Source organism: Trichomycterus rosablanca, chromosome 8, assembly GCF_030014385.1.
Source record: "Trichomycterus rosablanca isolate fTriRos1 chromosome 8, fTriRos1.hap1, whole genome shotgun sequence".
Classification (NCBI taxonomy): Eukaryota; Metazoa; Chordata; class Actinopteri; order Siluriformes; family Trichomycteridae; genus Trichomycterus; species Trichomycterus rosablanca.
The window spans coordinates 30,881,335-30,895,262 of record NC_085995.1 but is presented as its reverse complement, the minus strand read 5'-3'; the positions used below and the strand labels follow the sequence as shown (position 1 = coordinate 30,895,262).

General features: G+C 38.9%; 1 protein-coding gene across 1 annotated transcript in view; it reads right to left on the bottom strand.

Annotated features, from left to right (window-relative positions):
• Nucleotides 1–13,928, bottom strand: part of celsr1b (cadherin EGF LAG seven-pass G-type receptor 1b) — a 52,284-nt gene that overhangs the window by 31,297 nt on the left and 7,059 nt on the right. The window contains exons 2-4 of the mRNA XM_063000709.1: nucleotides 7,811–8,449; nucleotides 4,514–4,736; nucleotides 1,828–1,943 (exon numbers count right to left, since the gene is read on the bottom strand). Of these exons, the coding sequence (XP_062856779.1) occupies nucleotides 1,828–1,943; nucleotides 4,514–4,736; nucleotides 7,811–8,449 (978 nt within the window). The remainder of the gene's footprint in view (nucleotides 1–1,827; nucleotides 1,944–4,513; nucleotides 4,737–7,810; nucleotides 8,450–13,928) is intronic.

Here is a 13,928-nt window from a genome sequence, read left to right as displayed (position 1 = left end):
GCGGATTTAAGGAAAAGTCACTGCAACATCAAACATTTTAGTCAGCAACATTGACTAAAATGTTATTAGATCCTGGTGGGATTGGGATGTCAGTTAAACTAAGAAATCATGCTTGACGAATATAAATTCCACAGCACAAACAGGGAGTTTAGTATTAGTGATGGCAGTCTTCCAGTTCAGAGCATGCAGTAAGTAAATCATTACAGAGGAGATAATGACCATGTTGGACCTCCCATGAGGAAAACTCCTCGTTCCCATCAACTCACTGTAACGCCTGTTAGGATTGTTTATAGCTCTAACCTTTTTCTATCTCATCTTAAGCAGTAGTTGTGGGGAAGCAAGTTGAGCTTTAACCTTCCTGGGTTCATCATTAACCAAAATCACAATATTTTTGAAATTCTTCTATGCCTCCACAGTGAGGTGATGAAGTTCAGGGAAATGCCTTTCAATACCATATATGTTTACTACTGTCCACAGCTGACCTTAAACAGAAAGACCTTAACAAACATGGAATTTAGCCTCTCATATTCAAGGACTGCTGGGAGACACATTCCATTGTGCTTTTCCTTTGGAAACATGTCCTGCTGTTAAAAAGACATTTAAAGGCACGTAAAGTATGTGCTACCCAGGAAGGCTGGAGTGAAAGGATTAGAAAAACAAAAAGACAGGTAGATAGAGGATGTGTGTTTTTGTGCTCTTTGGCCAGCTGCTTCCTTTGGCACAATGCGTCCACACTTTTTTTTGCACACACAAAAAATGGCAGGTGGTGCAGTGGTAAAACATGCTAGCACAACAGTGCTGACATTTCAAACTTGCAAGTTTGAATCCCAGCTCTGTTACTGGCAGACCAGGCGCATTGACTAGCGATGATTGGCTCTCATGATTTCTACCTCTGCTGGCTGATTGATGGCACATGCACAGGCACAGGTACAGGGCATAATAGACATCGATTTGACTCTCCATGTGTGATACAGATCTCCATCAGAAACCCTCTTGTGTATGTGAAAAGAAGCGGTAGGCTACTGTACACTTGTTGGAAGGGTCGTGTGTAAGTCACAGTCCTCCGTGGTCAGAGTGGAGGTCAGCAGCAGTAGACGAAACGCTTTGCAATTGGGTAATGGATACGACTATGTTGGAAAGAAACTTGGAAAAAATTCATCCACTTCAGAAGGAAATCTGGTGGTTTTTACCACCCGTATCGTCAAGTCAAGTCAAGTCAACTTTATTTATATAGCGCTTTTTACAACAGACATTGTCTCAAAGCAACTTTACAAAATCCAGGACCAACAGATACAAAAACCCCTGTTGAGCAAGCCGAGGGCGACTGTGGCAAGGAAAAACTCCCTGAAAATTACAGGAAGAAACCTTGAGAGGAACCAGACTCAGCAGTGCCCATCCTTCTTGGGTGATCGTCATGCTATATATATTTCATTTAACCTTCCCTTTGTCAGACATGGAAATTAGTGTCTGTAGGATGCCTATATCCTTTAAGAGTATTTTGTAATGTCATGAAGACAGTCTCTATCATACTAATAGACCCAAAAACAAACATGTATGTATATGTGATGTACTTTGAAACAGCTTATTTACACAATTTTCACACATATTCACAATGTGTTGACTTTCTGTTGGCTATGTAATGAGCTGCATTAGATCAAAAGTAGAAAAAAATTGAGATGTGTTTTTCATAGTTGATTTAACATAATGCACACTGTTTAATAAATGAACTATAAAAAGATTCCTGACCTTAATCCAATCAAACCTTTTTAGGAGGAACTAGAAAAACAAATGCAAGTAAATCTAGTAAGAACACACACACACACTTACCAGCTGAGAAAGTGAGCTGGATTTGCTCGTCCACAATTTCCACAGATATGAAGTCATGCTTTCCATTAAACCTGCCGTTATACAGTAACAGCGCATTTCTCTCTCTTGTGGCAAACCTGTGAACCAAATTATTTAAACATTCAATCTCTGTCAAATACCATCATTATTTACAGAACAGATCCAAGCTGCCACTGCTGGGCACCTGAGCAGGGCTGTAAACCCTCAACTGCTTGAATTGTATTTAGTTACAGTTGTAAGTCGCTTTGGGTAAATGTGTCCGCTGAAAGAAGTCTGTAAATTTTTCTGATATTTGATGTATTTCTTGTAGTTTGAGGTGAAATAAATAGTACTTAAATATCCTAATAAGTTATATTATATCTTGATATTTAATTAATAATATTTAAAAGTGTCCGTTTCAAATTTTAAAACTGATGACTTTGTTAAAAGACAGTACAACAATCATTATTTATATTATACTATAATAACTGTATTATTATTATTATACTTTATTATACATATTGCTGTAAATGTTACTGCATTTTAAAAAAATGCAAGACAGAAGAGGGAGCTGGAGGTGACACAGATGTAGATGCTGCAATTCTCATTGAGAGTGACAATGATGGACAAGATTTGGAACGAGTTTATTAGGACATATTATTTTATAAGGACAGTGCAGGTAGGATGTTCTGGAGACAAAGTTAGACGAGATTGAGATGGTTTGGGCATGTTCAGAGGAGGAATGAAAGTTCTACTATGTGGAGAAGAGTGGTAAAGATAGAGCCGCCAGGCAGGAGGAGGAAAGTAAGGTAAAGGAGCAGGTTCATGAATGTGGTAAGGGAACACATGCAGATGGTTGGGGTGACATTCAGGACAGGACAAGCTGGACAATGATCTGCTGTCGCGACTTCTAACTGAAGCAGCAGAGAAGAAAAAAAGAATTGTTTTAAGCCAAATCTAATAGTTTAAGATTTATTAGCCAAAGGAATTTAGCTTTTCCGTCCCCATGTTTAATCAAGTTAATCAGTGTATTGAGAATAGTAAACAGTGTATGGATTGTAGATAGACAGGAAATAGTTACAGTAAGAGAAAGGGAAGAAGGAAAAGGAAGTGTGAGGAGGATAAAATGTGTGGAGAACAAAGATTATGTGTTAATAGCGGTAATGACGAGACTGAGGTTTCACTGGGGAAAGCTGACCCAGAGCGGCCTGGCTAATGATGCACTGTAATCACATGGGAGGCTGATTGGGAGAGATGTCAGGTAGCACCTGGCATGAGGGCACACTCACAGGAAGTAGGAACAAAGATCCCCAAATGCAAGCTACATCCTGTATGCATGATTGCCATGAAGATAACTGATGGTGGTGAGTGAATTTTGGTGGGTGATATTTTTAATATCATTTACACCTAAGCTGCAAGGTAGGTGAGGACTCCTATAACGCCTTGGAGTCAGGTTCTGCATGGTGCATTTGTTTGGTAAAAAATACACCCAATTTTATTACACAGTTTTCCACTTATCCCAAATTTAGATGATCAGCCTACATACAGTATGTTTGGTGTATGACATCTGCCTGTTTTGTTTTGTCTTGCAGTCAGAAGGCAAATTTAGTTCAAATGTAACTAACACAGAACATGTGATGGCTTGATACTGTGTCCTACTGTGTGTGCAGGACTAAGTTTGAATGTGGAATTGTACTGGCAAGCTGGAAATTTTGCAACCTTTTCGTTTTCCTACAACGTTACTTATAACTCAGCTTAACAGACTATAGAAAGGGTAGCAAAAATAAGTAAAAACTTTCAGGCATTAATACATTGTTATGATCTTATTATAAAGGTAGAAATCTGCTTATTATCTTATAATAACTAAATGAATAACACCAAGAAAACCTTTACTATACAAACTGTATCTCTATTATTTGATAAGCATGTTTAGTTAGCACTTGTAATGATCTATTCAATACCAACTAAAAAAATCGGCATTTAAATTGCTAAACTAGTTCTTCTTAGTGTTCATGTTCATTTTATTTTTTTACATTACTGACACATTTAATGTTAAGCTTTTTTTAATAAATAAATAAAGTTATTGGTTAACTGTTAACTAAATTTCCACAATTTCCAAACAATATGTGTGGCTGAAAGTACTAATTAGACAGTGTCTACATCCTTTTGGCCATTTTGTGTATGTAATTTTTCTTTGATAACAATACCTAAATCACTAAAATATATCATTCTGTGTCTACTTAAACAAACCCATTAAGTCCCCAGTCAGGACAATTTTTTAGCCCATATGTATATGTTTTTCTGGGCAACCCAATTGGGCCCCAAGAATGAGTCTATGTATGAAGCCAGTATTAGCTAATCCCAGCATTTGTAAGATCTAGCACAGCATTTGTAAGATCTAGCACAGCATTTGTAAGATCTAGCATGGCATTTCTAAAGTCTAGCACAGCATTTATAAATTCTAGCACAGCATTTGTAAAGTCTAGCACAGCATTTGTAAGATCTAGCACAGCATTTGTAAGGTCTAGCACAGCATTTGTAAATTCTAGCACAGCATTTGTAAGATCTAGCACAGCATTTGTAAGGTCTAGCACAGCATTTGTAAATTCTAGCACAGCATTTGTAAGGTCTAGCACAGCATTTGTAAGGTCTAGGTAGACACTCAGAACAAAAAGTCTGAACTACTCACATAAAGGACAGTGTAAAGTGGAACCTCTGTCTCAGGCCCCTAAAGGTGACAAATGCATTTCCAGGAAAGCTGCGAGTGCTCATCTGGCAATAGGGCTTCTCAAACCCTCCTTCAGGACACTGGCACATAAACCCACCAACCAGCAGGTTCACACAACGCCCTCCATTCTTACAAACACCAGATACACAGCGACCCGAGCGCGCGTCCACCTCACAATGCTCACCTGTAATGAAAAAGCAAGAGGAGAAGTGAGATGGCAAAACATTTCTTTAGACTTTAAGCTAAATACTCTACAGTGACTCATCTGTAGCAAATAAATGATACATGATAGTAATAGATTCCCACATAAATTATAAAGACGTCATCACGTCAATGTAGTGCAAAGGAAATAAAATAAAATTTAAAGGTAATGTAATGCAAAAATAAAATATATAAATAAAAAAAATAAGAATTAAAAAAAATATATATAAAAACATCTAACAAAGAACAAAAAACACTAGGGTGAAGACACTAGGGTTTAATAAACCTATATTGTTTTCTGATAAATCTGACATGATTTTCTGACACCTATAATAAATACTCTAGTGTTTTTATCTAATATGTCTACTCATATGTAGAGTATATATAATTAAGACACACAAAATTCTTTTCTCAATATCTTCAGTCTTTTTTGATATTGTCAGTTCTTTGTCAATGCCCCTGTTATCGTTGATTAATTTACTTTATTATGCTCGATGGTATTTTTAAAACTGCTGCTCACTTATATACGCAAATAGCTCTGTGACACAAAATCTTCTTCTCCCACTTCATCTCCATGTTTTTCTTTTCCTAGTTTGTCCTCACACTATGATCAGCGACCCAGACTAACCTCCATTCTTAATCAAAGCAACTGACCCACGGCACACAGACAAAGAGATAATAGAAGAAGTGTGGTGGTCTGGAGGACACCTGGCTTTCTCCAACAACATCATTCTGGAGGTGAAATGTCTGAAAAAGTGATGACAGCTCAGTAATGAGTGGTGATGCTAGATGAGAGGGCATCATCGTAATTTCATCCGGGTACATTTTTCTTTAGGAATTTTTTTTTGGTCATTTATTTGAATGCTGTATAGGTGTGGTATATAACTCTGAGACACATGTGTAACATGCTACATTTACATCAATACATTTAGATGAACGTTTAAAGGAATCATACCTCAATAAATGTCCTTATTTGCAACATTCAACTTTCTTTTAAATACATTTTTAAATATATTAAATAAGATGCACAGGTTCATGTATCTTGTACATGCATTCATTGGCCTCATTCATAAGCTACACCTGTGTTATACAGTAGATGCACTTTGTTGGTATATGAATATTGAATATTTTGCAGATGAGTACCTAGAAAATTAAATATTCAGAGGATGAGTACCTTGTCGGCTAATTGATAGTTAGCTAGCTGGCTTAGTACTAAATGACAGCAGTTTTTTTTTTCAAATTTTTATTTTGATTGGTACGATTAAATAAACAGAAAATGGATGTAAAGTGATACCTGAAAATCTTGTGTCTACCTGTAAGCAATTTTAGCTGAATCACCAACAACTAGCAGGCCTGTTAGCTATGTACTAAAGTCACATACAAAAACTGTTGTTATTATGCAATATTTTGACACGTTTGGCTAGTATTACCCAAATCACTTACATTCCTCTCATACTGACTGATTTTGGCTGGTATAATACCAGTTATATTACCAGTTAGCTGTCCTTATACCATGGCTATTATAAACAAAGGCTTCATCCCAAACCACATAGTACTAAATGATGTTAATAAACTATATGTTGATAGTAAAGATGACAATGAAATTAGCAGCTGTCAGCACAAAAAAAATGAAAGGTCGGAGTCTGAATCTGAAATCCCACTTGTGTCAAATGGAGACATTTGCAAGATATCACAGTTTATTCAGCAGCCAGTCTGCTATTTTGGGATGGCAGTGAGAAATAATGAATATTTAGATATATTGGTATTTTACAAGTCTACAAATGCAGAGATAATTCAAGACCAGTTCAGAAACCTTGGGCATAACAAATCTAACCAAAATATGTTAATCAACTGACATATTTGGGGTATGATAAGAGTTTAAAGAGTTCAGAGATAACATCTGATGGAATGAAGAACTCTATTAAAATGCATTCATCCTAGGATCCTGTATTTCAGATGTGCCGCCAACTCGATACACTCGCTATTGTGCACCTGCCACCTTACTCTGACAGGATTTGGGCCCTAAGCAAATATGTGTTAGAAGATAAGATTTGGGCCCTAAGTTCCAAGTATGTAATGACCCAAATGCCTGCTGGATAATCCCTCATTTCAGAGGAATTACAAGGCTATATTACACTGTAATGTGAGAAACCCAAATGCAGGAACTACACAGACCAATGTTAACAACTCTGATTATGACCACAGGCTATATGAGGGTCTGAGAGGTCCAAATGTTTTACTGCTTTTTAAGATGGGGAAGAAACCTGAATCTGTGCAGAAAGCATCTGTCAAAGTGGGTAAAAGATCCAGAGAAAAATCTGACTTCTTCATATTAAAGCTCATTCTGAGCATAAGCTCATTCTTCATGTCAAATATTCACTTATGAAGCTTTCATTAGGAGTAGACTTGTAGGGGGACAAATTTGTTGAAGAATCAGACACTCTGACTGTAAGCAAAAAATGTAAGCAAAATCTAATCCAGCTGTTTTCAATCTTTTTTTCTCTTAGACCACCCTGTGTTTTCTGAGACCCCCTCGACACAGGTTATGACATTATTCTTATGCTTTTAGTAAGATTGTCATAAGGTATTGTGTTTTTGCTCATGGGAAATTAGATGAATCCTTGATGAAAGTGAATATATTAGTATTTTCTGATTTTGGTTGATTTAGTGGGTTTACTTCTGATGAACTGGTGGTAAGAGCTTCTTCACCTGGGTCTACGTCAGAAGGATCTGCATCAACAACTGAATCAAAATCTTTCATAGTCCCCATCCATTGACCTTTGCACTTTTGTGGTGGGCAAATCAAATTTGTGTCCATTCTAAATGACCACAATGTAGGCTATAAGCAGTTTAAAATTGATGTACATGACATCACAAGAAATCTCCCACATGATTATAGCCTATTAATTTTCTTTTATACTGAGTATAAAGTACTGGAGAATACGTTAAGGCACAATTTCTAGACAAAGCAAGAATGTGAAAGATCAAATGTCTGCAAACAAAGAAATGAGAAATTAAAAAAGGATCAAGGGGAGCAAACAAGATGAGACCATTCACCTGTAAAATCCTCGGGGCAGTCGCAGGTGTACCCCCCCTCCTGGCTGCGACACTTTCCATTGTTCTGGCATGGTGATGAGTAGCAAAGATCTATCTCCGCCTCGCAGTAATCACCAGTGAAACCGTGCGGACAGCGACAGCGTAGCCTGTTCACGGGGTGGATGGGCCGGAAAAGGATCATGTCGGAGGCCACAAAAGGAGCTGAGCTGTCAAATTTTAGTACCGACACACACTTCATGTAGTTCTGGCATGGCTCACGAAGGCAGATGTTGTCATCGAAGGGCAGCACATGATGTGTAGAGATGAGCGTAAGCAGTGTCCGGTTCAGGTACAGCTGCCCCTGGAGGTCCTCACTCGGGTAGAAGCGACCCGGGGTGCCTCCGGGCAGCAGAGCAGAGAAGGTGACGTTAAGGATGGTGGAATCCACATCTGTGTCGTTCTGCACGTTAAAGACAAAGACTCCATCTCGGGTGGTGGACAGCACAGCAGCAACACCCTTGGTGAACAAATCGAGCAATGGTGAGAGAAAACGCTCCTTGGACATGTTCTCCAGTCGTACCGTTATGCTGTTGGTTAGCATGTCATCTGTGATTATGATGACACGAAGGGTGCAAAGAGCTGAGACGTGGTGCAGACCATCTGAGAACACAGAAAAAAGAGAAAACTTTATAAACAATTGATACCTTTGACTTTGACATCATCTTTGTCAATACTGTTTGATATCCACTATAGTGCTGAAGTGGTGTCATGGCACAGCAGATAATATTGGAGCCACACAGGAGCAAGGTCCTAAGAACTTTGGTTCAAACCTTACCTGATATGTTTTACTCGTATCTGCATTAATTCTTTGAGTCTTTGGTTTTTCACTCACCTCCCAAAAACACACAAAAGGCTGATTTGGCTGCTCCAGTTGTAAGTAATTGAGTAAATGGGTGAATGTGTGGTTTCCTGAAATGGACTGGAACCCTGTCCAGGGTGTATTCTTGCTTTTCTATTTTACCTATGTTTTTGGCTTGCACCAAACCCTGTGGATCAAACATTCAAAACAAGGATCAAACATTTGATATCTCTTTTACCACCACTTTATACAAATTCAGGGTTGCAGTGGGTACGATTCACTGGGCAAATGCAGGAAACACCCTGAGCACGTCGACAGTCCATGACAGGAAAAACACACACCCACAAATTCACACCTAGGGCAATTTAGTATGCCCAACTAGAGACAACCAGATTAGGAGCAAATGGGGAAATCCCTAGCACTTTAGGCATTAATAACTAGGTAAGGAAACAGACTAACAAATTGGCAGGGGGGGGTGGTAAGTAGTTTATGATATCACAAGGCAGCTGGGGTCTGGAGTAAAAGATACTATGACATCATAAGCTTGGGTTTTTTGTTAGAAATAACAGATACCATAACAACTACCTAGACACACACTAGCAACCACCTGGGACAGCTTACCAACCACCTAGAATCATCATACTAACCACAATAAAGCACCACAGCAACCACCTAGGATGTCATACCGAATGCTTATTAGTGAGCTACAGTAGTCAATTGAGATACCATAGCAAACAACAAGCAAAACCCTAACCTAAGCCGAAGCAGCACCTAGCACTGAAGATACCAATAAAAAAGGTAGCAGCAACCAAGCAACTACTTGGGATACCTAGTAAAATAATTTTAATGGTCATGGCAACCTACATCAACACCCTAGCAACCACCTGGGATACCAAAACAACCATCTAGCAACAGCCTAGCCACCATCTGAAATGGCATAAGCCGTGCCAATACTCTATTTGTCTTTGTTTTCTATTTTGTTTGTTTGATTCATACCAATTTGTTCCTACTAGTATAGTGCCATTTTACCTCTCAAAAGTATTTAAAGCCCTTGCAGGATGTCCAATCTGTTTTACTTTCAGTAAATAGGCCTTATGTATTAAAATAGTGACATCAGCAAAACTGCATCCCTGGTGTAGAACAGTAAACTAAGCGCTCAGCACTTAGCATGCAATCTGTTTTTTATGATGTGTGCATTAAAGTCTATTCTTCTAGCATTCTTACTGCATTATATAATATGAATGTCTCTCAATATCGTGTCTTCTTCCACCTAACCAGTAACAAAAAATGATTAAGCAAATCAGCTAATTTTATTGACAAGGGCAGTACAAATTTGGGGTCAGATATCAGCTAACTGCTCAGAGGAAAGCTGTAGTGGTCCAATATGTCCAACACACAGAAGCACAACATGTCTAATTTTATTCAGATAACAGAATATTTGAAGATGATTTATCTTCCGCTGTAAAGAGAGCAGGGACAGGTTTACAAGGACGTGGCATTTCTTCTAAACGTTCCAGGATAAGTGGTGTGCTGACTGACTCCTAAATTCCTCTCCAGTTATTTCCAGTAAGCAGTAAATTGAACACTTTGATCGAATGTTAAACACGTGTGGTCTTGGCACAGCTCCAGTTTGTCTGAAGTTGAGACCCTGATGACGAGAATGAATTAGTCAATTACTATTATAAATGATTTTTGCAGTGCAGACTTAAATGAGTCAGCTCACTTGGTAAAGACAGGTAATTATTGACAGCCCAGTATGTGTTCACGTTGCTAGCTTAGTAGCACTGAGTCTTCACCTACAATGCCTGGGACCAAATGTACCAAAGCTGGCTGTGTGGGTGAAGAAACAATGCACACTGTGGTTTTGGCAGATGCAATTATAACAGAATGGCCACTGGAGTGAGTCAATACAAGCACCATATTTAAAGCCCAACTGCAATCAATAGATAGTAGATAAGTGCCACAGAGATTTGTAAACATGGAATGGAACGTAAGAATAAGAATGGAAAACACTAAACATTGCTGTGCAAGCTCTTGTTGGAAGTGCAACATGACCTTGAGTCTACCATTTTAAAATGAGAATGTTCTCAACAATTTTACAGAAAACACAATACATGGGGTACCAGATATCAGCAGCAAGAGGAGCCATGAATTTATACAGATATCAGCAGCAAGAGGAGCCATGCATTTATACAGATATCAGCAGCAAGAGGAGCCATGAATTTATACAGGGTTATAGGAAACCTAGCTAGCTATTTCACCTTTTGGCATGTTTTTACCCAGAGAAAATCCACAGAGACCAGTAAACAAGACAAAACTCCTTAAAGTCAGTAGGTGGTGTTTAGAACAAACCAAGGTCTCCAAAACTCATGTTGTCTATTTCCACAACAATCCACTCACTCAGTCATTTACTGACTTAAATATAGGGTCAACTTAAAGTAGCCTGCCCATCCTCTGAATGTTTTAGGGAGGTGTAAGAAAACCAGAAGAGTACCCGGATCAACCCCGCAAGGACACCAGAAAATAGAAAGTTGTTTAAAAAGTCAAGATTAGCAATAGACAACCAACTGCCAAATTCATTCAAAGCACCAGTCAACTAATTCCAAGACACGCGTACCCAGGTGGCGCAGCGAGATATTCTTCTAGCACACCAGCACCGAGATTCTGAACTCTTAGGTTCGAAACTCAGCGTTGCCACCAGTCGGCTAGGGCGCCATCTAGCGGGCATAACTGGCAGTGCCTGCAGGGAGGGATGACCGGAATATTCGGGGCAGGGTCTTCAAACGCTGATTAAGGACCCTGATTGGCGGATAGAGGCGCCTGTGCAGAGTGCATGGGACAAAAAGAGTTCCGTTAAGGACTGTGTGTGGCTCGGAAAAGGCGTGAGCAGCAATAGACCCCCTCAGCTACAAAAAAATTGGGGATCCCCAGCAGTGGAAGACAAATTGACTAAACTAAATTGAGAGAAAATGGGAGAAAAAACGCATAAAATATACATGTAAAAAAAAAAACTAATTCCAAGACACATACCCAGGGCATCACTGAAAACTGGCCTAAATATGCTTGGTGCTGTGCCAGCTGGCTTTTATAACAAAATGACCTCAGCTGAGAAGGGGCCAGTGAGAGCAAATTCTAGTGAGGGTGAGCTAAAAAAGCCACCAACACCAACTTTGAAACAATCTAAATTTGTCAAAAAACAGTAGTTTAAAATAGTGACAAAGAGCAGACAATAACTAGGTTTCCTCAAAACCCCACGTCTAGTACAACAAATCACTTCAATGGAGTAAAGCAAGTTAAATTGTGTAATTAAAACTAGCAAACAGATGCAAACCCAAACAGTATTCTGTACAAAATCCACTCATTCTGTAAATACATTTTAGGGCCATGCCATCTTTCCTTATTACCTTCTGTGGCTTAAAGATGTCCCTTATCAGCTCTTTTACTCATGTGTTTACCTCATGTGTCCACACTTTTCTAGGTATATTAAACCCCACTTTTCCATTGCTTGGCTTCTGTGGAATGTGGTAAAGGTGCACTCAAAGAAACTTAATGAACAAAGACTCTTTCCACTGAGCACCCGCTTCTAAGTGCTTGCTAATGGACACAGCGCCTTTCCAGACTGTCCTCGTCAATCAGTTACGGATCTTGTTAACATCAGTAGTGGCAGAATTGCTTCAGACAATCAGCATACACAGCAGAAAATCAGCTATTAGCATACCATAGATTTCTGCTGTTTCTGAACATTTCTGATTTAAAACGCACAAATGAAACCTGAGTCAAGTCTCAAGTTCAAGTCTCAGCAGGCAGTGGCACCAACCTGGACCAGATGCTCAATAGATACAGTTAAGTGTGTCTGAGAGAGGGAGGGCCGGATAAGGAATGATTTCATTACTGCTGCTGTCTGGTTGATGTGGCCCAACCAATGATGGAATTGAGTAGTAAGGGTCTTCATACATGCTTAGACTCTCTGTGGGAATCTACTGCTAATAATAGTAACAATAAAAATAAGAGCTATATTGTTCCTGCCAAATTCACATAATGGTAAATCACTAATATTACTTGTCTCAAAAAACTGGAATGACATTTAGCTCCAATGAAGTAGGACATTGTTCATTTTTTCCTGTTTCAGTATGAAACTGTATTTTTTGTGCGATAAACCTGCTTTTCAGTCATTTAAATTTTCGGCATTTAGGAAATGCTGCATACACATGAAACAGCTTTCCATGTGGATGCAAGGGCACTTAATGGGCAGTTGTAGCCTAGTTCCCACCACTGCCAGGTTCTCACTGTTGGGCCCTTGAGCAAGGCCCTTAACCCTCAATAGCTTAGACAGTATACTGTCACAGCACTGAAAGTCACTTTGGATAAAAATGTCTTCTAAACGCCGAAACGTACAGGTAAATGAATGAAAAGCAGGTTTACTGCACAAAAAAATACATTTCCATACTGAAACAGAAAAAAGTTAGAAATAATATCCTACTTTGTTGGAGCAAAATGTCTTTTTTCTCAACTCACATATCCACTGTTCTTTCAAGTGATACCATTATACCCATTATACAAGGATTTTTAGCTACAGTTACTTGCAGTGGTGTGGCCCGTTTTTACCACTCGGGAAAAATGGGGTAAAATAATTACATAATCAACTGCGTTTTCCTGTTTTGGCTGGCATAGGGTTCAGTTCACCTAGAGGAATACCCTGGACAGGACGCCAAATTATTGCAGGGTTTCAGCCATTCTCCCTCTCAGACAGATTCAAACCGAGATCTTACTGGTAGTAGACTTAATGTAATGTAGACCACTACACACCCAGAGAAGGTAATGCTGTTAAGCAAATAGACAAAAAAGATTTTTAAACCTGAAATGATATAAATAACTACCAGATACAAACTACAGGTCTAGTACAGTGAAAACCATGTTAATATTTACATAAACTGTTATCAATGCAATACAAAAAAATCAGGAGCATCATTTTACCAAGCACATCCACATGGACAATGTTTCTGCTCATCCTGAAGAATGTCCTAATATAAAATTTGTCATGTCATTTACTGTAAGTGTTAGATTTTCACAACTTTGTTGTTAAGCCAAGTCCGGTTAAAGCGCCATGACTATTCACTTAACCGTTTTATGGCAAGTTGTTAAATCTTCCTAGCCACATAACTCAAACCGCTAGGGGGCAGTTTTCTAACCGGCCCCAGGAGCATTGTTTTCTTTTTAAATGCTGTGAAACGTTAATTGAACCATTAGTGGCTCTGGATGCAGGTAAGCCCGCCTCTTCTG